Source organism: Monodelphis domestica, chromosome 1, assembly GCF_027887165.1.
Source record: "Monodelphis domestica isolate mMonDom1 chromosome 1, mMonDom1.pri, whole genome shotgun sequence".
Classification (NCBI taxonomy): domain Eukaryota; kingdom Metazoa; phylum Chordata; class Mammalia; order Didelphimorphia; family Didelphidae; genus Monodelphis; species Monodelphis domestica.
In genome coordinates, this window is record NC_077227.1 from 282,235,927 (window position 1) to 282,260,366 (window position 24,440).

Here is a 24,440-nt window from a genome sequence, read left to right on the forward strand (position 1 = left end):
TCCAATTCGTTCCCAAGTTTGCAAGTCAACCCAAGGACTACAAATTTGAATGAAGTCCAAGAACTTAGTCAGCTGTAGCTTGTTTGCTTTTATTACTTTTGCTCCCCTTTTCTGAGGAGTGTGCTTAATTTTTCCAGTAAATAGCTTGCTTTCTTTTGATTCACTGTGCCCCTTTCATTTTTAACTTCTCAAAAGTCCTGAATTTACCCAACCCTTCTTACCTGTACTCACTTACAGGGGGTCTGCAGCATTCTGGGTGGGATCCTAACTGTCTGAAACTGGAGAGAGCCATTTGTTCTGGAGGGCCTTTTTTATATCTGGGGGAGGGGGGATTACCTAGCCAAAGGTCCCTGTTCAGATGCCAGTTGCTGTGGGGTGGGCCAGCCTCCCACAGAGGACAGGGTCTTGGAGGTGGGATGGTGTCGGTGGAATAATGAATGGGACCCAGCTTTCACATTCAACCCTCAGCACAGGTTTCACAGGATAAACTGCTCCACTTTGGCTGAGGCCTGGGTTTATTTTATACCCTCATGATCACACATCTACTTGGCACACAGTTTCATTCTCAACATACATGTTTCCATAGAACCTAACAACAGACAGGAAGCCTAGGGAGATAGTCAATGAAACATTGTTGCTAAGGGCAGGATCAGTGGGTAGAATCAACATGACCCAGATATAGGTTAGGGAATTCAGAGCACAGATTTACCAGAAGTTTTTATGCCTAGACAAGAGGGTCCTGTCTAAGTGGGTATATAAGAATCCTTAGATTTAATTTTGTAAGTGGGCTCTCCTGGTAATAATATCCTAGGGGGACAGAGTGGGACATCTGTATTAAGCCTGTAAGCATGTTGCTCTCATCTATTTTTCCTGGGGCTAAGTAAGAATAATAATATCATAGCAATTCCAATAATAAGGGGATGTTAATAAAGAAAGTCACTTAGGGGGGTTTCAGTGGGTGTTTCTGTCCTTCCTGGGGGCTGCTTTGCAGTCCCCGGTTTCCATGTGATCTATGTTAAACAGTGTGTTCTTTGATGGCTCCAGGCAGTCATTATCCACAAAGAATGATAGTTTCCTTATTGCTTACTTCAATTCTTTCAATTCTTTTTTCTTCTTTAATTGCTAAAGCTAACATTTCTAGTATAATATTAAATAATAGTGGTGATAATAGGCATCCTTGCTTTACTCCTGGTCCTATTGGGAAGGCTTCTAACTTATTCCCATTGCAGATGATGCTTGCTTATGTTTTTTTTTTTTAACCCTTAACTTCCATCTTGGAGTCAATACTGTGTATTGGCTCCAAGGCAGAAGAGTGGTAAGGGCTAGGCAATGGGGGTCAAGTGACTTGCCCAGGGTTACACAGCTGGGAAGTGTCTGAGGCCAGATTTGAACCTAGGACCTCCTGTCTCTAGGCCTGGCTCTCAATTCACTGAGCTATCCAGCTGCCCCCTTGCTTATGATTTTAATAAATTCTATGTATTATTTTAAGGAAAGGCCCTCGTATTCCTATTCTTTCTAATGTTTTCAACAGGAATGGGTGTTGTATTTTGTCAAAGGATTTTTCTTCATCTTTTGAGATAATCATGTGATTTCTATTAGTTTAATTATTGATATAATCAATTATGCTGATAGTTATCCTAATATTAAACCAGCCTTGCATTCCTGGTATAAATTGCACTTGGTCATAATGAATAATGCTTGTAATATATTGCTTTAGTCTCTTTGCTAGTATTTTTTAAAAGATTTTTGCATCAATGTTCATCAAGGAAATTAATTGGTCTATAATTTTCTTTTGTTTTTGACCTTCCTGGCTTAGGTGTCAGCACCATATTTGTGTCATAAAAATAATTTGGCTGGACTCCTTCTTTGCTAATTTTACTAAATAATTTGTATAGTTATTGGAATTAATTGTTCTTTTGATATTTGATAATTCACTTGGGGGAATCCATCTGGCCCTGGGAATTTTTTCTTAGGGAGTTCATTGATGGCTTGTTCAATTTCTTTTTCTGAGATGGGATTATTTAAGTATTCTATTTCCTCTTTTTAAAATCTATATCTTAATAAATATTCTTCCATTTCACCTAGATTCTCAGGTCTGTTATCATATAATTGGGTGAAATAGCTCTTAATAATTGCTTTAACTTCCTCTTCATTAGAGGTGAAATCTCCCTTTTCATTTTTCATACTGGTAATTTGATTATCTTCTTTTTAAAAAAAATCAAAGAAACCAATGCTCTATTTTTAAAATTTTATGAAATCAACTCCCAGAGTTATCTATTATTTCAATAGTTCTTTTACATCCATTTTATTAATTTCTCCTTTAATTTTTAGCATTTCCAATTTAGTCTTTGGTTGGTTGTTTAGTTGTTGTTTTTTTTTAAGTTGCATGTCCAATTTATTTTTCTGATTTTTCTGTATTTTATTGATATAAGCTTTCGGGGATATAACATTTCCCCTGAGTACTACTTTGGCTGTATCCCACAAATTTTTATATGTTTTCGCATCATCGTCATTCTCTTCAATAAAATCAGTTAGCGTTTCTATGATTTGTTGTTTGACTTACCCTCTTGTAGAATAAGATTAGTTTCTAATTAATTTTTAATTTGTCTTTCCATGAATCCTTATTGATTATAGTTTTTATTGAATTCTCATCTGAAAACATTGTATTCATGATTTCTGCATTTGGTTTTGAACTTTTCATGCTCTAGCACATTGTCAATTTTTGTATATGCACCATGTGCTGCTGAAAAGAAAGTATATCCCTTTTTATCTGTATTTACTTTTTTCCACATAGCTATTAAATCTAACCTCTAAAATTTCATCCACTTACTTCTTTCTTATTTTTTGGTAAGATTTGCCTGGTTCTGATAGGGGAGGTTTGAAAGTCCCCCACTAGTCTAGTTTTACTTTCTGTTTCCTCCTTAAGATCTTTTAGTTTCTCCTTTAAAATCTAGATTCTAGGGTATCCCTCAGTTTGGGAATGACTGAACAAATTGTGGTATATGATAGAATACTATTGTGCTATAAGGAATGATGAACTGCTTGATTTCTATATGAACTGGAAAGACCTCTATGAACTGATGTGGAGTGAAATGATCAGAACCAGAATATTGTACACAGAAAGTGAAACATTGTATGAAATGAGCAGAACCAGAACATTGTACACAGAAAGTGAAACATTGTGGAACAATCAAATTTAATAGACTCTGCTACTAATAGCAATGATCAAGGATAATCCCATGGAATTAATGAAAAAGAATGTCCATATCTAGAGAAAGAACTATGGAAGTAGAAACACAGAAGAAAAACATATGATTTTCACTTGGTTATATGGATATGTGATTTAGGATTATGGTTTTTAAAAGATTACTCTATTACAAATATGAATAATATGGAAATAGATTTTTAATAATAAGACATTTATAATCCAGGGGAATTGCTTGTCAGATCCAGGATGGAGGAAGGAAGAGGGGATGGACAGAATGTGAATCATGTAAACGTGGACAAATATTCTAAAAAAAAAATAGTGTGGGAAAAAAATCTAGATGTTATATACCATTTGGAACATATATGTTAAATACTGATATCAGATTACTTAAAATTGTGTATGCTACCTTTTATCAAACTATAACTATCTTTCTTATCTCTTTTATCTAGATCTATTTTTGCTTTAACTTTGTCCGAGATCATGATTGCTACTCCTACTTTTTTTTGTCTCAGTTGAAGCCCAATAGATTCTGCTTCAGCCCCATACCTTTATGTTGTGTGTGTCTACCTGTGTAAAATGTTTTTATTGTAAACAACATATGGTAGAATTCTGGTTTTTAATACACTCTGCTATCCACTTTCATTTTTTGGGTGAATTCATCCCATTCACATTCACAGTTATGATTGCCATCTGTGTATTCCCCTCCATCTTGAGTTTTTCTTTTAATCCTGATCTTCTTTCACTCTTTCCCTTCACACCAGTGTTTTCTTTTAATCACTGCCCCCATTCACCCTCCTTTATATTACTCCCCTTCCCACCACCTCCCTTCTTATTCCCCTTCTACTTCTCTATAGGTTAAGATAAGATTCTATGCCCCGAAGAATCTGGCCATTATTCCCTCTCTGAGACAATTCCAGTGAGAGTAAGCTTTAAGTATTACCTCTCACCACTCTCATCCTCGCCACTGGAATAGTTACCCCCTCCCCCCCATGCATCTTTATGTGATATACTTTACACTGTTTTTTTTTTACTTCTCTCTTCCCATTTCTCTTAATGCAATCCTCTTTTTCACCCCATGATTTTTTTTGCATATCATCCTAAATAGTTTACCTACAACACCTTCTGTTAATGTATATACTCCTAACTACTATAATAATAGTAATATAATAATAATAATAATAATAATAATAATAATAATAATAATTTTTAGGAGTTACAGATATCTTTCCGTATAGGAATATAAACAACTCGACCTTATTGAGACTTTACGTTTTTCTCTTCCTTATTTGCCTTTTTATTTTTATTTATTTCTTAAAAATAATAACCCTTACCTTCCACCTTAGAATCAATACTACGTATTGGTTCTAAGGCAGAAGAGTGGTAAGGACTAGGTAATGGGGGTTAAGTGACTTGCCCAGGGTCACACAGCTAGGAAGTGTCTGAGGCCAGATTTGAACCTAGGACCCCCCATCTCTAGGCCTGGCTCTCAATTCACTGAGCTACCCAGCTGCCCCCATTTGCCCTTTTATGCTTCTCTTGAATTTTGTATTTGGACATGAAATTTTATGCTCATCTTGTCCTTTCTTCAGGAATGCTTAGAAATCTTTAGGTTCAGAATTGGAAGGAAAGTCTACTTCCTAGGTAGAAGGCCATTCAGAGCAGGGAAAGAATACAGCATTGATAGAGCTGTGACTTCAGAGGCCTGGGGGGCTTTAGATCTAAGGCTCCTAGAAGCTATGTCAAAGTTATTTCTTTAGTCCCCTGAGCCACTTACATTTCCCTGACAGGATAACTTCTAAGGAAAAGAATTAGTTCAGTCCACATGGCAAGAGAATCCAGCAGATATTTCTCCTACTGTACCACAGGACTCTAAAGGTGTGTGTGGCAGCTTAGGGAGAGACCCCCTCCCAACTACGGCTGACTGCAGAGCTTCAGTATCTGGGATATAGACCCAATGGGCCTGAGCTAGTTCTGGCTCAGATTTTCTCAGCCCATAGCAGATTAGAAGCAGCAAATAGAAGGGGAGTTGTGTTAGAGGTAACTGCAGTGAAAATGCTAAACAACTGATGCCTTGACAGTCTGATAGTAACAAAGACAAGTTAAAGAAATACAACCTATAAAAAGCTGGGGAAAGAACTTGAACATCCAGAAGCATTTTTTACAGGTTCAGACAGCCTTCTATAATTCAGTAGTTATTGAGGGCACCACAGGATACGAATGGGTGATAACCCTGAGTAATCAAGAAAATCATAGCAGCTGACAGTCATATTAGCCTTCTATGAGACACATTCTGTTAAATGTCATCTGTTTTAGAGAGAGGATTAGGGAATCTATTTTAGAAAGATACCCATATAAAATCAGCAGAATTGGTGCTTCGAGGGGAAGGGGTATCAGGAAAATTTACTTAAGAATGTCTTCCCTGACTAGGGGTAAATGTGGTGAAGATTGTAAGGAATTTTAAAGTGATCATTTAAGTTACTATTGTGCATATTTCTCAGCTGCTATCACTAGTGGAAGAGAAGCAATGGCATTAATAATTCAAAATGACATGTAATTTTTTTCTTTATTAATACAATTTATTTCCAAGTTTCTCAGTTCCTCCTTCCCCTCACTGCATCATAGGAGCATCATCAAACAGGTGTGTGTATCTGTGTGTGTGTATACATATATATAATATTACATCTTTTATGTTTCCATTTTTTTGTTCATTCTCTGGAGTTCTGTGAACACTGACAGGTTATTTTTCAACTATTAAGTCTGTGGCTGAATATGTTCTCTTTTTCTGTTCATTGTAACTTTTTTCAAGTTTAAAAAAAATTAGCCTGTTTATCATAGTATTCCATCAGAGTCATATATACATTACACACAATCATATACATAATTTATTTAGCCTTTTCAGATCTGATGGACAATCTCTCAGTTTCCAGTTCTTTGCCACCACAAAAAGAGCTGCTATAAATATTTTGGAACATATAGGTTCTTTTCCTTTTTCTCTGATTTCTTTGGCTAATGCATAATTCTTTAAAGGATACTTCTCTTTGATATTAGAATGTTTGTGGTTTGTTTTTTTTTGGTAATACAGGGTATCCCCAAAGTTGTAAGTATAATTTTAAGCTTTAATAGCTGCAGTGAGATGATTTGAAACACCTTGTATAAGTGTATTGTGCTTTAGAAATTTAACTTAATATTGAACATAAAGTCACATTGGGAAAATGTTATTTAGAAAGATTAGAAAGCCTTCCTTCTGTCCCATACCAAGTTGAATCCCTTCCTTTTCAATTTGTGCTCTTTATTCCACTTCCTCATGTCCATGGGAAGTGGAGAAACTTTTCCTATAGGACAACTCAGTTTAAGGCTAATGTTTTTTTTTTTTTCTGTCATACTCCTTGGAGCATAAAAATTAGGAACAAATGTTTGTGTACTAAAGGGTTTTTACTAATGGAGCAGATGAGTGTTAAATATAATAGATAAGTCTAAATGGTTGTCTTTGTGAATAGAACAAATGTTAAAGTATTCATATACTGACAGAAGAAAATGTAATCAATCAAAATTTTTATTAAGTGTCAACTATGAGCTATGCACTGTGCTAAGTGTTGGGGATAAAAAAAAGGCAAAAAGGCAGTCCTTGCTCTCAGGCAATTTACAATCTAATGGAGGAAACAAGGTCCCTCCCTCCCTTCCTTCCTTCCTTCCTCCCTCCCTCCCTCCCTTCCTTCCTTCCTTCCTTCCTTCCTCCCTTCCTCCCTTCCTCCCTTCCTCCCTTCCTCCCTTCCTCCCTTCCTCCCTTCCTCCCTTCCTCCCTTCCTCCCTTCCTCCCTTCCTTCCTTCCTTCCTTCCTTCCTTCCTTCCTTCCTTCCTTCCTTCCTTCCTTCCTTCCTTCCTTCCTTCCTTCCTTCCTTCCTTCCTTCCTTCCTTCCTTCCTTCCTCCCTCCCTCCCTCCCTCCCTCCCTCCCTCCCTCCCTCCCTCCCTCACTCCCTCCCTCTCTCCTTTTTCTCTCTTCTTTAAATCTTTTCTGTCTTCTTTTATGTTTTTGTCTCTGTCTGTCTCTGCCTCTGTCTCTGTTTCTCTGTCTATCTGTCTGTCTCTTTCTCTCTCCTTCCTTTCAAATCTAAATCCTTTCCTATAGACCTAGAATAGAAGATGGTTTAGGAGTGTTCCTCATCCTTTGCCCTTTGCTGCCATCATGTGGCTATTTCATTATAATGATTACTACACTTTGAAAACAAATTAGGCTCTTTCTGCTTTAGAGAAGACTAAAGTTATTGGCATCAGGAGATAATCTAGCCTAACATAAATCCAGAGGAAATTTGTTTCAGAGATTAAAACATGGAGTTCATAATAAAAATCTGATCTTTTTAGACATCATATAGACCAATCCCCTCATTTTGCAGATGAATAAACTGAGGCAGCAAGGTGGCATAGTGGATTGTGCTGGAATTGAGGCCTGGAATTTGAAAGACTTATCTTCCTGAACTCAGATTTTGCCTCAGATACTTGCTGTGTGACTCTGGGCAAGTCACTTATTCCTATTTTAGTTCCTCCTCTGAAAAATGAGCTGGAGAAGGAATGGAAAACTATTCTAGTTTCTTTGCTGAAAACCCCCCCAAATGGGGTCACAAAGAGTCTGATGTGACTGAATCAATTCAACAACAAAACAGCAAAGAAATTAAGTGACTAGCCCAAAGATACATAGCTGGTGCTGGAAGCCAGGTTTGAACTTGGGTCTCCTAGCCTGAGTTCCAATATTCTATCCATTATATTATGTTGTCATCTTTATTTTATAATGATGACAAACCAAATTAAATGAGCATTTTCACGTACACATTAAAAAAGGGGGGGGGGGATTGGAATTGTACATGAAACATTAAATCTCTATTACATATAGCTTGTTTATAGAGTTTATGCAATAAACTTAGCATTTAATTTTCAAAAAAGTCCTTGTCTTTGATTCCTTTTGGCTTCTGTGAATTATAATTAATACTTCATTGTCTCCCTTTTCTTTTTTTGAATTCCTATCCTTAACTCCTTCTTTCTACAACTTTCCTCACCAATGAAAGAAAAAGAACAAACAAAACTATTGAAACAAATATGCATAGTCAAGGAAAACAAATTTTTCATATTATTGGAATCTAAAATTATGTTTCACTCCATGTCCTGAATCCAATACCTTTTGGTTAGGAGGTGATATTTCATCATTAGTCCTCTGGAGTCATGATTGGGCATTGCATTGATCAGAATTCTTAAAACTTCCAAAGTTGTCTGTCTTTACAACATTGTAGTTCTAGTATAAATTGTTTTCCTGGTCCTCCTTACTTCACTCTGTATCATTCGATACCAATCTTCTTAGGGTTTTTTGAAACTGTCTTTTTATTGTTTCCTATATACAATAATACTCCAGTATATTGAGATACCATAATTTGTTCAGCTAACAGATACCTCCCTCTAGCTTCCAATTCTGTGCTTTTACAAAGAGAGCTGGTAAAAATTAAAAAAATCTGGCTCTATTTCCCCCTTTTTTGACCTCTTTGTCATATAGGTCTAGTATTGTTGTTGTTCTTCTTATATTTGAATCAGTTCCTTTAACATCTTGGATTAGGCCTTTGTTATAATTAAAATTAAATAATAGTTCTTGCTACCCAGAGGTATATATTTTATAAAGTTTATTATGAAGGGTAGACAATCATTCCTAAGTAACCTGGCCGCATGGAGCCTAGCCTGCCAGTTCCTCTCTCATTTCCCCCCTCACCTCCTGCACTGTTCTTTTTCCTCAGGCTTCCCTCATGGTCTTCTCATCCATTTCTCCCTTTTTCTCATTGGTCTCCCCCGTTCTCTTGTTGGTCTCCCCTGTCCTGCCCCAGACCTTCACTTTTATTGACGTACATACGTATGCCGACATATGCCTATGCAAACCTGGCACAACTGTAGTATGTCAGGAATGTTTGATGGACAGCTAAAGTTACTCAGGAAGGGGTAGGGGGGTGAGCTTCCTTGACACACCTTTATAAGAGAAATTTGTCCTTCATTAACCCTCCTAATCATAACTACTTCTGTAAGTTATTTATGGTTTGATCATTTATATGCTTATCATCCATTTAAATCTTACCTTAGCATATGGTATGAAATATTAGTACATATATATTTTTTTCTGCATTATGTTTTTTAGGCATGCTGTGTTATATATAGAATCTGTTCCATTGATCATTTTCTATGTTTTAACCAGTATCAAATAAGTTTTTTAAAAAATTAGTTTTGTAGTAATATAGTTTGATATCTTATACTATTAGATCCTCTTACTCCCTACATTTTTTCATTATTTCTCTTGATATTTTGACCTTTTGTTCTCTCAGATAATTTTAGAAAAACTTTTTTTTTTTGCTGTATGAAATTAAAAAATACTTTTCCCCCCTAGCTCTATAAAGTAATTCTTGGTATGGCACTGAATAAGTAAATTTACGTAGGTAATGTCACTTGATTATGTTGATTGACATGTTCAATCATGAACAATTAATCTTTCTAATTTATATCTGTTTTTATTTCCTGTTTTATGTCTTTTATTTTCTTTTAATACCAGATTTCCACATAAGTTTTCCAAAGATATGATTCATGTTGTTTTCTGTTTTTATTTCTGAAAAGAATGTTTCTCCTTTGTATATACATATATGTTGATAGGTAGACACTCAAATATTTTATATATTTTGGAGTTATTTAAAATGGAATCTCTTGTTGTCTCATGTTGAATTTTATTGATGATGTGTAGAAAGACTGATTTTGTATGCATCTGCCTGTCTTTTACTTTCCTGAACTTATTAAGGTTTTAACTAAATTTTTAGTTTATAGGGTAAGAATGCTTAAAATTTTTTTGTCTCATGGACCCTTTGTGAATTTTAAAACTATTCCACCCTAATCAGACCATTCTTTAGAAGATGTGATTTAGCTATTTCCTGATCATTAACAATGGAGATAGTTGGAATAACAGAATCAGGTCTTGAAACTGTACATTCTCCACCCTACTCAGTTTAACAAGATTTTGAAGGTCTGCATCAAACTCAAGATTTAATTATTTGAGGAGAAGGCTTTCAACAGACATGTGCAAAAAAAGGACAGACCTCTGGGCTGTCCTAGTCAAGCTAAGTCCTCGTTGGTACAGATGAGATGCAGAAAAGTGATATAAAAATGCCCATATAAGGCACGTCACTTCCTGCCTCTTTGTCTTTCCCTAGGCGTTCCGACATCTTGGGAGTGGTGGCAGTTATTGTCTGGGTTTTGGCAGTGAGTTTTGTCCTTGACCTGATTCCAGTTCAGGCATCTCAGCTGAGCCCCCTTTTGGAGTTCAGGTTGATTCCTTCCTCCTTCATACTCCAAACCCTTACTTTCTATATCTTCTAATCTTTCAGCCTGGTACCAGCCAGGTGTGTGTGTGTGTGGAAAATCCTTTACCCTTTCCTTCTCCCTTCTTCTTAACCTTCTCTACTATATCAATTAAATCACCATAAAATCTGGTAGCTGACTTGGGTATTTTATTATTTGGGTATTTCACCCTTTACACCTTTCATAGAATAAGATTTGTAAATATATTAATTAAATGGGATTTAAAAAGCAATTATAGTTAAATACAGTTAGTTTGAGATTTGGTAACACTAGGTCTTGATCCTTCACATTTTGTTTTTCATTAGGTCCCTTGATATTCTTGATATTTTGTTCTTTGAGATGAACTTTGTAATAATTTTTTTAGTTCTATAAAAACTTTTTTTGGCATAACATTGAATAAGTAAATTAATTTAGGTAGGATTGTCATTTTTATTATACTAGCTCATCCTACCCATGAGCAATTGATGTTTTTCCAGTTGTTTAGATCTAGTTTTATTTGTATGAAGAGTAGTTTTGTAGTTGTTAAAAAAATTCCTGAATTTGTCTTGGCATGTAGATTCCCAGGTATTTTATCTTGTCTAGAGTGATTTTAATTGGAGTTTTTCATTTTAAATCTTGTTGCTGGGTTTTTTTTTTTTTTGAAATATATAGGAATGCCAATTATGTATGTGGGTTTAATTTGTACCCTGAAGCTTTGCTAAAGTTATTGGTTATTTTTACTAGCTTTGTATTTGATTTTCTTGGATTCTCTGCATATACCATCATGTCATCTGCAAAGAGTTATAGTTTAGTTTCCTCATTACCTACTTTGATCTCTTCAATTTCTTTTTCTTCTCTAATTGCTACTACTAGCATTTCTAGTACAATATTAAATAGTAGTGGTGATAATGGGCATCCCTGCTTCAATATTGATCTTATTGGGAAAGCTTCTAACTTATCCCCATTACAGAATATACTTGCTGATGGTTTTAAATAGCCTGTTTATTATTTTGAGGAAAGGTCCTTGTATTCCTAGATTTTCTGGTGTTTTCAATCGGAATGGGTGTTGTATTTTGTCAAAGACTTTTCCTGCATCTATTGAGATAATCATGTGATATCTATTAGTTTGGTTGTTGATATAGTCAATTATGTGGATAGTTTTCCTAATGTTCAACCAGCCATGTATTCCTGGTATAAATCCCACCTGGTCATAGTGAATAATCCTTGTGATAACTTTGCTCTATGTTCATTAATGATATTGGTCTATAGTTTTCCATCTCTGTTTTTGATCTTCTTGACTTGGAAATGTGATAATTAAAATGTTTTGGGAGCAAGGGAAATATATAACAGTTATGACCGCTGAAATATGTTTTCTACTGTGTCTTGGTTTTATATAAATATAAGATGGTTGCCAGGGAATATATTCCCAATTTATGAATATGCCCAAGCCAACTGGGTTTTATAGAGAAATTTAATTTATAATACACTGATTAATCAATAGAAAAAGAGAGAAAGTAAGAAAGGAATAAGAATGAATAAATCAGTCAGTTGGTTTTATCACTCACCCAAGATCTCTCTAGGTAAGGCTTCTCATGCCAACCTCAGGCTCCACCTTCAAGAGAGCCTCCTTTTAAGAAATGTTTCCAGAGAATTCTCCTCCTGACTCCTTCTGAGTTCTCCTTCCACAGCCTCCAGCAGCTCTCCCTCCAGGACCTCTCTCCTCTCAGACCTCCTTCAGAGCATCAACCTCTCCTCAGTCCTCCTTCAGAGCAACCTCCTGAGTTTTCCCCCAGAGCAACCTCCTGCTATCTTTAAGGACCCCATCTAAGTCCCCTCCCCTCAGTTCTAACATCTACCAATCACTGTCAATGTCTCCCCTGTGCCAATGGTGGCTCTAGCTTAACCCAGGACTTCCCAGAGGTCTGCCCCCTTGGCACATGTCTGTTGAAGGTCATATTCTCAAATAATTAAATCTTGATCTTTGCTGCAGCCCTTCCTAAATCCTGTTACTCTGAGTAGGGTGGAGATTGTAAGTTCCAAGTATCTCTATTGTATCAATTCTAAAATCAATCATGACTCAAAGAACTTCCTGTTCTATGCTTAAGCATAGGTCAAAGCCCTTTCCATTGTTTAGCAAAAGGTTTCTGTCCTAAAGTAGTCTTAAGTAGGGAGGAGAAGGATCCTCCCATGCCAAGGAGTTTCACATTCCAATAGAGTTCTTACTATCAGTAGGAAATTTTTCAAGTATGAAATTTCCCAATGGGGAAATTTCCAACTTTCATAAGTCTAAGAAATTTTAAGGTTTACAGGAATCAGTACCATATTTGTATCATAAAAAGAATTTGTATCATAAAAAAAGGACTCCTTCTTTGCCTATTTTATCAAATAGTTTGTAGAGTATTGAGATTAATTGATCTTTAGATGTTTGATAGAATTCACATGGCCCTGGTGATTTTTTCTTAGGGATTTCCCTGATAGCTTATTCAATGTCTTTTTCTGATATGGGATTATTTAAGTATTCTATTTCCTCTTTTGTTAATCTAGGCAATTTATATTTTGTAGATATTCATCCATTTCACCTACATTGCCATATTTATTGTCATGTAATTGGGTGAAATAGCTCTTAATAATTGCCTTAATTTCCTCTTCATTAGAGGTGGTGAGATCACCCTTTTTATTTATGATACCGTTAATTTGATTTTCTTCTTTCTTTTTCTTAATTAAATTAGCCAATACCTTTTCTGTTTTATTTGGTTTTTTCAAAATATCAACTCCTAGTCTTATTTATTAGTTTAATAGTTCTTTTACTTTCAATTTTATTAATTTCTCCTTTGATTTTTAGGATTTCCAATTTGGTCTTTATCTGAGGGTTTTTAATTTGTCCCTTTTCTAATTTTTTTTTAAAATTACACGTCCAATTCATTAATCTGCTCCTTCTCTCTCTTTTTAAAAATATGTGTACTCAAGGATATAAATTTTCCCCTGAGTACTTCTTTTGCTGTATCCCATAAATTTTGGCATATTGTTTCCCCATTGGTATTCTGTTCATTGAAATGAATAATTGTTTCTGTGATTTGTTCTTAGCCCACCAGTTTTGGAAAATAAGATTATTTAGTTTCTAATTAATCTTAAATTTGCCTCACAATGAACCCTTATTAATTCTAATTTTTATCACATTATGATCTGAAAAAGTTGATTTAATATTTATGCTTTTCTGCATTTGTTTTCAATGTTTTTATGCGGATACACAGTCAGTCTTTGAAAATGTACTTTGTGCTGCTGAAAAGAAGGTATACCTGCTTCATGTGTGTTTCTTGTAGACTTAATATATGATAGGATTTTGGTTTCTAATCCACTCTGCTATCTGCTTCCATTTTATGGGTGAGTTCATCCCATTCACGTTCAGAGTTATGACTACCACCTGTGTATTCCCCATTTTGATTTCCTCTTTTAATCCTGTCCTTTCTTCTTTCACAATTTCCTTCTATACCAGTGTATTTCTTTTAATTATTTCCCCTTTTCCCCACCCTTATTTTACTTTTCTTCCCATCCCCTCCCTTTTTATTCCCCTCTTATATCTCTTTGTCTATTAATCGTGCCCCCAACCTTTCCCTCCCTTTTATTACAATCCTTCTGCCCCACTCCCCTTCATTCCCTCTCAAGTTTCCTGTAAGGGTAAGATAGAATTCTATACCCCAATAGGTCTGGCTGTTTTTGCCTCTCAGAATTGATATCACTGAGAGTTAGGTTTAAGTATTATGATTTACGTTTTCAGCTTAGTCTTAACTGCTTTTCATGGCTTCCAGCAGGTCACTACTCTCTTCCTCCCCTTATTATAATAAAATTCTTCCCCTCTCCCTCCCATGTTCTTCTTTATGTGGTATAATTTATCCTATTTTACCTCTTCCTTCATGTTTTTCTTAGTAACATCTTCTTTTTTGTTCCACCCAATTTATTTTTTTTACATATTATCTTAAACAGCTTAATACAACTTCTGTCTATGAATATTTTTTTTATCTACTATGATAATGAAAGCAATTTTTAAGAGTTACAGATATCATTTTTCCATATTGGAATATAATCACTTTGACCATATTGAAGTCCTTACATTTCCCCCCTCCCCCTTCTTGTTTACCTTTTTATGGTTCTCTTGAATTTTGTATTTGGACAGGAAATTTGCTGTTTAATTCTGGTTTTTCCTTGTGGAATTCTTGGAAACCTTTTTTTTTTTAATTAAATGTCTATAATTTCCCCTGAAAGTATATTTTGATGGGTAGCTGATTCTTGGTTGAGGACCCAATTCTCTTGCCTTCTTCAATATCATATTCCAAGACTTGCAGTCCTTTATTGTAGAAGGCTGTATAAACTTGACTGGGGCTCCTTGATCTGAATTGTCTCTTTCTGGCCATTTGCTATATTTTCTCCTTGGACTAGAAGCTCTAGAATTGGGCTATAACATAATTCCCGGGGGTTGTGTTTTGAGGATTTAATGTATGTATGGATTCTTTCAATAATCTATTTTGCCTTCTTGTTCAAGAATATCAGGGCAGTTTTCTTGGGTAATTTATTGTAATGTGATGTCAAGGTTTTTTTTTTTTTGTTGTTGTTGTTTCAGGCTTTTCAGGTAGTTGAATAATTCTCATATTGGCTCTCCTGGATCTGTTTTCCAGGTTAGTTGTCTTTTCAATGAGATATTTCATGTTTCCTTCTATTTTTTCATTCTTTTGATTTTGCTTTATTAATTTTTGCTGTCTTGTAAAACCATTAGCTTCTACTTGCCCAATTCTAGTCTTTAAAGACTGATTTTCAGCTATGATCTTTTGATTTTCCTTTTCAGTTTGGTCTTTCCTGCTTTTCATGGCAGGTCAGTTCTGGTCTCCAATTTACTTATTGCTTCATTTGATTTCTGTGCCTCTTTTTCCACATGGGCAATTTTTTCTTTTATGCTCTTCTTTATTTTTGTATTACTTTCATTTCTTTTTCCCATTTTTCTTCTTTTTCTTACTTGGTTCTTAAACTCCTTTTTGCGTTTCTCCAGAGCTTGTAACCAATTTCCTTTTTTTTTCTTCTTCTGTATTTTGCTCTTTTTCTGCATAGAAATTATCCAAGTCAAGAGCTTGTTTTGTTGTTGCTCATTCCTTTTTTGCTGCTACAGGAGTGTGGTTTCGGCATGTTGGTGGTCATTGCTTTCTTAGCTTCTTTTACAGGGCTTATAACTTCCCTTCCCTGTCAGAAGCTTAGTGTGAAGGCAGGCAGGTCTGGGATGTTCTTTGTGTAGCACGTGCTTTAACACATTTTGCCCTGAGGTTATCTTCCCAACCCCTGCTGCTTTGGCTGTGGTCAGCCTCTGTCTCTGTCTCTCTCTGTTTCTCTCTCCTTTCTCTTTCTATGTCACACAGCAAGTTTCATCACTGGATGACTTACTCAAGGCTGCATAAGCAATAAGTAGCAAATAGCAAAATTGGAACTTTAGCCTAATTTCCTTCACTCTTAACCCAGAACTCTTTTTTTCTTCTTCTGTGTTTCTACTCCCACTGTTCTTTCTCTGGATGTAGACAGCATTTCTTCTCTTTAAGTTCCTTGGTGTTGTCCTGGATCATTGCATTGCTGCTAGTAGAAAAGTCTAAAAAGTCCATTATATTCAGTTGTACCACAATTTTGTTAGTCTCTGTGTACAATGTTCTCCTGGTTCTACTCATTTCACTCTGCTTCAATTCCTGGAGGTCATTTAAGCTCACATAGAAATCCTCTAGTTCATCTTTACTTTTAGCACAGTAGTATTCCATCACCATCACCCAATTTGTTTAGCCGTTCCCCAATTGATGGACACCCCCCCCATTTTCCAATTTTTTTCATCACAAAGAATGCAGCTATATTTTTGTACAACTCAGAACTCTTAAAATGGACCATCTTGACTATTTTAAGTATGTATTATAAGTCATTGAACAAATCCTTCAATCCTTTAATTACTCCCATGGATTCCATTTTGTTTTCTAAAGGATCCAGGAATGTTTGGATATGTTGAGCATAAAGAAGGCTTGGGGAAATGAGGAAGAAGAGACATGATTAGTAAAAAGAAAAAAAACCCACCTATTTTCCACCTTAGAACTAATGCTATGTAAGGGCTAGGCAATGGGGGTTAAGTGACTTGCCCAGGGTCACACAGCTAGGAAGGGTCCGAGGCCAGATTTGAACCCAGGACCTCCGATCTCTAGGCCTGGCTCTCAATCCACTGAGCCACCCAGCTCCTCTCCTCCCCCCATTGGCATTTTTGAGTACTTGAAAAGCTATCATAGGAAATTGTAGCTATCATGGTAGACTTGTTTTGCTTGGCTCCCAAAGCCAAACCAATTTAGAAAATTGAGTCCAAATTTGAATATAAAGAATTTTTGTTTTTGAATACCCTTATTTAGGATATTTCCTTTGGAGGCTTATTAGTAGAGGCTCATAGTTAAATGATCTATTTGTGTCCATAATGCTATACCGGAGTGATAATTGTTTTCTTGCTTTCTCTATTGCAGGTAAATGTGAAAGGCAAAGCAAGACCTGTTTCACTCCTACAAATGGCTTCCCCTACTGGTTATTGCATTTTAATTCGTCTTCCTAAGCTGATCTCTGGTGAAGCAGGTTTTCCCCAAACCCTGGTGGATCTTTTAGAAGACAGCAGAATCTTAAAGGTTGGGGTTGGGTGTTGGGAAGATGCCAGCAAGTTACTTCGGGAATATGATCTCACAGTGAGAGGATGTCTGGACCTCCGAAATCTAGCCATGAGACAGAGGTGTGTACATTTCTGCATGCTGCTTTTCCTGTAGTCAAGGGGACAAGTGTGGTCACAGAAACAATATTTGAAAATGGCTAGAACATTTGGAATTCTTAACAGGAATCCTAGGAAGCCTGGAGAATTCTGGCCAGCATATGAAAATGAGAAGAAGCATTCCTTCTTTCAGGAAAATCTCAATTCCCTTAGAACTAACCCCCCTTAATGAAGTGGTGGAGTGTCAGTTTAGTCCAGGGTGTTAGAAAATTTGGCCTAGATTGAGATTTTTTTCTTATTTTTTTGAATTTCTGTTCCAAAATTGAATTTCTCTTCCAACTCTCCCTTTGATTTAGTTTCTTTCTGGTAGACGGAAAGCATGTCTCTTTTGATGACAGCCAGGAATCAGGCAACCGGCTTCTTCTGTACTCATTGTAACCAAGAAGATTGGATTTAATTGAGATAAATCTGACTAAATGTGTTCTTTATTTTTTACTTAGGGATATGAGCTCCTGCATTTCAGATCTTATAATTTGGTTTGCATGGTAAAGCTCTTGTATTTATGGATTTTAAAAAATTGACTGAATTTTGAATACATAATAATCTCAATCATTGAAGGACTTTTTAATAATTCTGGATTGGATTCCATTCTACTTTTCAACTTCATTACATTTGTAGCAGTCCAGCCCATAGGCATTATGGGAAGACAAGGATTGTGAGTGAGCACATGGCCATCCTGTGCATGGCAATAAATTTTATTGCCAGCGTGGCTGAAGTTTAGGTGCGAAACCTTGCTTTCCTTTGTCTCACTCTCCCGGGGATAATAACCCCACCTTCACCTTGTCATAAGTTGCATTATCCAATGGGAATACCCCAGGTAACTCATCCATATGTATTGAGGTATCATATAACTGTTCAATATGTATTGAGCTGTCAAGACTATAAATAAACGAGCCGCAGTCAGCTCCGCCTACTTGGAGACATCCACAGGTTTGATAAGGAACATCTTCTCCCCTGTCTCTCTCCTTTCTATCTTTCTCACTAAGGCCTGGTCTTTAGGCCAGGCCTGCCATACTTCCTTTCTCTCTTTCTCCTAATGCTACCTAGCATTATCTACCTCCTGTAGTTTCTGATCTCCTTTCCATCTGAGCTAGCATTATCCTCTGACCAGTGTAGTGTTAAATTGAGATCATTGGGTGGGATAGCCTGGATAATAACACCCAGTGGTCGGAGCAGCTGTGGCTCTTAAAGATAATAATTGTCTACTGACTCAATTATTTACATCTCTAAAGTTGGCTCGTTCACGCCCTTCGCGGGATCTAAAACTTCTACTCTATCTCTATCTTCTCATCCTTGCAGCCTCTTGCAGGCCGGGAGGCTACAACATTTCTTTAATTCGTTTGGAAATTGGAAGACTCAATGGCTCTTTTATAGGTTTTTGCTTCTAACAGCCTAAGTTGAGATGCATTTATAGAAAGTGGAGACAAGTGATCTTAATGACTTTTTTTTACAGCAAAATGTACATAAAGTTTCTGATGGGGTAATTTTAAAAGTTCATAACTTTTGACTTTTTTTTGCTTTACTTTGTAAGGATAATTTTAGGGTTGTGCCCTAAACTAAATTAATTATTGGTCACCAGGGGATATCCCAAATAAAATACCCAAGTCAGCTGGAAATTTATGGTGATTTTAATTAATATAGAGGAAAGAAATTAAGAAAGAGAGTGGGAAAGAGTTAATTTAAACTGCTCCGGCTCAGGCTGAGCCAGGCAGGAGTTCAAGGCTTTGGCCAAGGGGGCCTCCCCTCAGAGCCAAGGGAAAAGGGAGTCAGTCTTATCACTCACCACAAGGAAGCTGTCTGAGGGAGCTCCTCCAGGCTCACATTCCAGGATTGAAATGGTGCCCAGGAGTGCTCACAGGAAGTGACCAGCCAGAGCCACCTCTCCGAGGAAAGAGCCCAAAGAGAGGAAGTGGCATGAAATATATAGCTGGTTTTACATCACTTTCCTGCATCTCATCTGTACCAATGGTAGCTTAAGCTTGATTTAGGACAGCCCAGGGGTCTGTCAGCTGTCTCTGATTTGTAATTCCTAGCACATGTCTATCAAAGGCCATCCTCCTAAATACTTAATCCTTAAGTATGGGTTTGGTTCTCAGCTCGCTTTCTGTACAGCTGCGAGACATGGACACTGTACTGGAAGCACATGAAACAGCTGGAGCAATTCCACCAACTCTCTCTCCGGTCAATCATGAGGATCCAATGGCAGGACCGAATCACCAATCAGGAAGTCCTTGACAGAGCCAACTCCATCAGCATTGAAGTAATGATTCTTAAAACCCAACTACGATGATCTGGACACATCATCCGCATAGACCCACAGCGAATACCAAGACAGGTATTCTATGGTGAACTGTCAGCTGGACTCAGGAAACAAGGCCGACCAAAGAAAAGATTCAAGGATCAGCTAAAGTCCAACTTGAAGTGGGCTGGCATTACACCAAAGCAACTAGAACTCGCTGCCTCTGACAGAAGCAGCTGGCGAACCCACATTAACCATGCTGCCACCACCTTTGAAGATGAGCGACATCGACGTCTTGCCACTGTGCGTGAACACCACCAGGCCACAACCACACCTCCCATAACAACTGGCATCCCATGCCCCATGTGCCACAAACTCTGCGCCTCAGTCTTTGGACTTCAAAGCCACATGAGGGTACATCAATAGATGATAATGCACAAAGATAATCATCATTCTCGGTCACCGAGAGACTACCACTAGACTAGACTAGACTAAGTATGGGTGTAGACTTTTCTGATTTTGTTATACTAAGTAGGGTGGAGTAATCTTAAACTTCACAATCCATTCCTGATTTTGTTAGACTAAGTATCTTCATTGTTACAGTCAGGAGATAGCTAAATCTAATCTTCACAACTTTCACTTATTTTTCAAAAAATTTATTCCGAATGATGTCATAGGAAGAACATTTTCTTCTATATGGTAATCAAAGAGCAGAAAAAGGATTGTATATAAAATCATGAATCTCATCCATTGCTTTAAATGTTTATGTAATAAATTCTGCATCTTACTTTCAAATCTGCCCTTTTTTGTGCTTCCTTTTGAACTTCCATTTGTTTTCTAGGCATTTAAAAATATTTCAGTGACCATCTTTGGCTAACCTCATTTGTAACTGGGGTGAAAGTGGAATTGCTTGTCAGCTCTGAAGGGAGGTGGTGGAAGAAGGGAGGACAAGAAAATGAATCATGAAATTATGGGAAAATATTTTTTTAAAAACTTAGATAAAAAATTCTTCTTGTAACAAATAACTATAGTCAAACATAAGGAATTTGTAGAGCAGCTATGTCAAGAAATATATGCTTCTTTCTGCTCTGTGAAGATTATTCACTTCATCATAGTTGATCATTGCATTCATTAAGAAGTCTTAAATCTTTGAAAACTGTTTTTCTTTACATTTTTCTCATCTAAATCTCCTGGTTATCCTCACTTTATTGTGCATTAATTGATGCTACCAGGATTTTCTAGAGTTTTGGTCATTTCTTATTGTGTGCTATTTCATTATGTCCACATATAACAGAGTTTGTTTTAACTATTCCCCAATTAATGGATATGCCTTTAGATCCCATTTCTCTGCTTTTCTTTCCTATATCTCTTTTTTTAATACTTCAGGATCAAGAAGTTTGTTTTACTTGTGACTATTTCTTCCTTAAGTGTCTTCCTCCCTCTCAAACATTTTCCCCTCCTTATCCCCCACTTTGAATTTGGTGTATTTTTGCTAAACTCTCTTTGTACAGTACTTCTTTGCATTTAGAACTCTTTATTTTCCCTTCTTTGTCCATTTCTGGTAAGAGTGAAGTTTATCAAAATGCTTGCTCTCCCCACTCCTTCATCCATGTCTGTATACTCTTTTTTTCATGCACTCCAATTAAGAGAAATAGCAACCCCCTTCTTTGTCCTTTCTATAATAGTGTATTTCTTTTACCTTCTCTTCTTTTTCTTAAAACCTTCAGACCAGAGTCATTCAAACCCATGGCCCTTTCAGTTTTTCTTATTTAACTCCTTTGATATTCTTTCAAGACATTAAGATTCTAAAGGGACACTTGCTCTCTCATTAGAATGTTAGTACTTCATCATCATATTGCCCCATTGAATTATTTTTTTTTAAACTGTTTAGAGATTTTCAAAGCAGCACCATTTTAATTGCAAAGGACTAGAAGCAATATACAAGTCCAGTGACAGGAGAATGATTAAATTATGCTAATGTAGTGGCATGTACTGCAGTGTAATTAAGACTGATCACTGTGAGGATATACAAATTTGAAAAAATGTTTATGAAATGTTACAAAGTAAAAAAAAATCTATTCAGAACTGAGTAGATATTATGACCGTGTAATGAGAAAATTCCAGTGAAAATGAATTAATAGAGATCCTGTTGTGCACTTAAAGTAACTAAAAAAGGGTTATACTTCATGCTTTGAAATGAATATATTGAAATATAAATGGGTTTAGTTACTTGCATTCATATTGTCTTAAATTTTAGGGAAAATTTTTTTCAAATGAGAATATCTTAAACATCTCTTTTCTTAATTACCTATTGCAGATCTGTTATTAATCAAATTATAAAATCTTTTCTGAACCTATTTCTTTTTGTCATGTACTATTTTTCCCCAATATCAATAATACTTCATACAACATAATATATATATATATATATATATATATAGTATAATATACATATAGCATAATATAATATAGTTTCCATGTTCATTCATTCCAGTCTTATCCATTTTGGCCCAAACTCTATTAGTGATTATGACTGTGTAAGATTAAAGTTAATATGTAATAACTCCAAGTATAATATTTTGTAAGATTTGTTAATACTCACTTGAAGTAAAGGAATAAAAAGGTAATTGTCTTAACAAAATAAAACCATGTGCCTAAGCTTTTCTACCTGCTCAAAAACCCCTCATCCACAACTGCCACCACTGGAAGAGGGCGAGAGGTGGAACTTCACAGAATTTATATCTTGCCTACGTCAGCAAGTAATGACAGGAGGAGAGTGGGGTGCTGGGAAATGGAGTCCTGGGATACAAAATTCTAGTTACAACTGCTATCCCTGCCAATTTTTTTAAATTTTCTTTAAAAAAATTTTTTTTATTGTCAAAAAAAACATACTTCCATATTGGTCATTGTAAGAGCACACTCATACATAACCAAAACCTCAAAATAAAACCAAAGATACACTGATGTGAAGGACAACTACAACAGTTCTTTCTCTGGAGGTGGATAGCATTCCCTGTCAAGTCTTTCAGGATTGTCCCAGATCATTGCATTGCTGAGAGTAGCCAAGTTTTCATAGATAATTGTCCTCCAATATTCTTGTTATTGTGTACATTGTACTCCCCAGCACAATAGTATTCTATCACCAACATGTACCACCATTTGTTCAGTCATTTCCCAATTGATGGACATACCCTCAATTTCCAATTCTTTGTCACCACAAAAAGAAAAGCTATAAATATTTTTGTAAAGTAGGTTGCTTCCTTTTTTTTTTTTAATTATCTATTTGGGATACAGACCCAGTAGTGGTATTACTAGATCAAAGGTGATGCACAAGTTTTATAGTCCTTTGGGTTTAGTTTCAAATTGCTCTCCAGAAAGGTTGGATCAGCTCTTAACTCCACCAACAATGCATTAGTTTCCCAATTTTGCCCCATCCCCTACAACTTTTACTACTTTCCTTTTTCTGCCATATTGGTCAGTCTGATAGGTGTTAGGTGGTGCCTTAGTGTTTTAATTTATGTTTCTCTAAAAGAGTGATTTAGAACATTTTTTCATATTGATGGCTTTTATTTCTTCATCTAAAAATATCCTTTGACCATTTGTCAATTGGGTATTGGCTTGTATTCTTATAAATTTGACTTAGTTCTTCATAATGAGAAATTATATCTTTATCAGAGACATTTGTTACAAAAACTTTTCCCCCTATTATTAGTTCCCTTCCAATCTTTGTTAGATTAGTTTTGTTTGTACAAAAGCTTTTTAATTTAATATAATAAAAATTATTCTTTTTGAATCTTTTAATACTCTATCTCTTATTTGGTCATTAATTCTTCCCTTCTCCAAAGATTTGCCAGGTAAATCACTCTATGTTCCTCTAATTTGGTTATGGTATCACTCTTTATATCTAAATAATATATCCATTTTGACCTTATCTTCTTATAGGGTGTGAGATATTGGTCTCTACCTAACTTTTGCCATACTGTTTTCCAGTTTTCCCATCAATTTTTGTTAAGCTGAGTTTTTATTCTAAAAGCTGGGATCTTTGGGTTTATCATACTATAGGTTATGCTGCATATTGTGCATCTAATCTACTCCATTGATCTATCATTCTATTCTTTAGCCAGTACTGGATTGTTTTTGTGATTGCTGCTTTATAGTACAGTTTGAGATCTGGTACTGCTAGCCCTCCTTCCTTCACATTTTTTTTTGTATTAGTTCTCTTGACGTTCTTCCAGAAGAATTTTCTTATTTTTTCTAGTTGTATAAAATAATTATTTGATAATTTAAAATTGGTATAGCACTGTGAATAAATTAATTTAGGTAGAATTGTCATTTTTATTATATTATTTTTATTATATTATTTATTATATTAGCTTGGCCTACCTATAAGCAGTTAATGTTTTTCCAGTTGTTTAGATCTGACTTTATTTGTGTGAAAAGTGTTTTGTAATTGTGTTCATTTAATTACTGTTTTTGCCTTCACAAGTAGATTACCAGGTTTTTTATATTGTTTAGCATGACATGTACTACTACTTAAAAAAAAACAAATTTGCACCTTCCATCTTCGAATCTATACTATGTATTGGTTTGAAGGCAGAAGAGAGTTAAGGTCTAGGCAATGGGACTTAAGTGACTTGCCCAGGGTCACACAGCTAGGAAGTATCTGAAGCCAAACCCATCTGTAGGTCCAGATTTAAATCCATTGAGCCACCTAGCCTCCCCCAACATCCTGTACTTCCTTTTGAGGGAATATATTCCAGAAGTATATTACCTTTCATTCTTAGTTTATTTTATTTCCTAAAGTACCTGAAATGGAATGGCAGCCAAATAC

The 24,440-nt window shown here is 35.9% G+C and overlaps 1 protein-coding gene and 1 long non-coding RNA gene across 5 annotated transcripts in view; one reads left to right on the forward strand and one right to left on the reverse strand.

Annotated features, from left to right (window-relative positions):
* EXD2 (exonuclease 3'-5' domain containing 2) overlaps positions 1–24,440 on the forward strand; it is a 77,299-nt gene that overhangs the window by 28,348 nt on the left and 24,511 nt on the right. For both annotated transcript variants that reach the window (XM_007473106.3, XM_007473108.3), the window contains one exon: positions 17,078–17,334. In XM_007473106.3, coding sequence (XP_007473168.1) covers positions 17,078–17,334 — 257 coding nt within the window. The remainder of the gene's footprint in view (positions 1–17,077; positions 17,335–24,440) is intronic.
* LOC103095471 (uncharacterized) overlaps positions 1–24,440 on the reverse strand; it is a 67,090-nt gene that overhangs the window by 26,268 nt on the left and 16,382 nt on the right. The gene's annotated exons all lie outside the window — the stretch shown is intronic.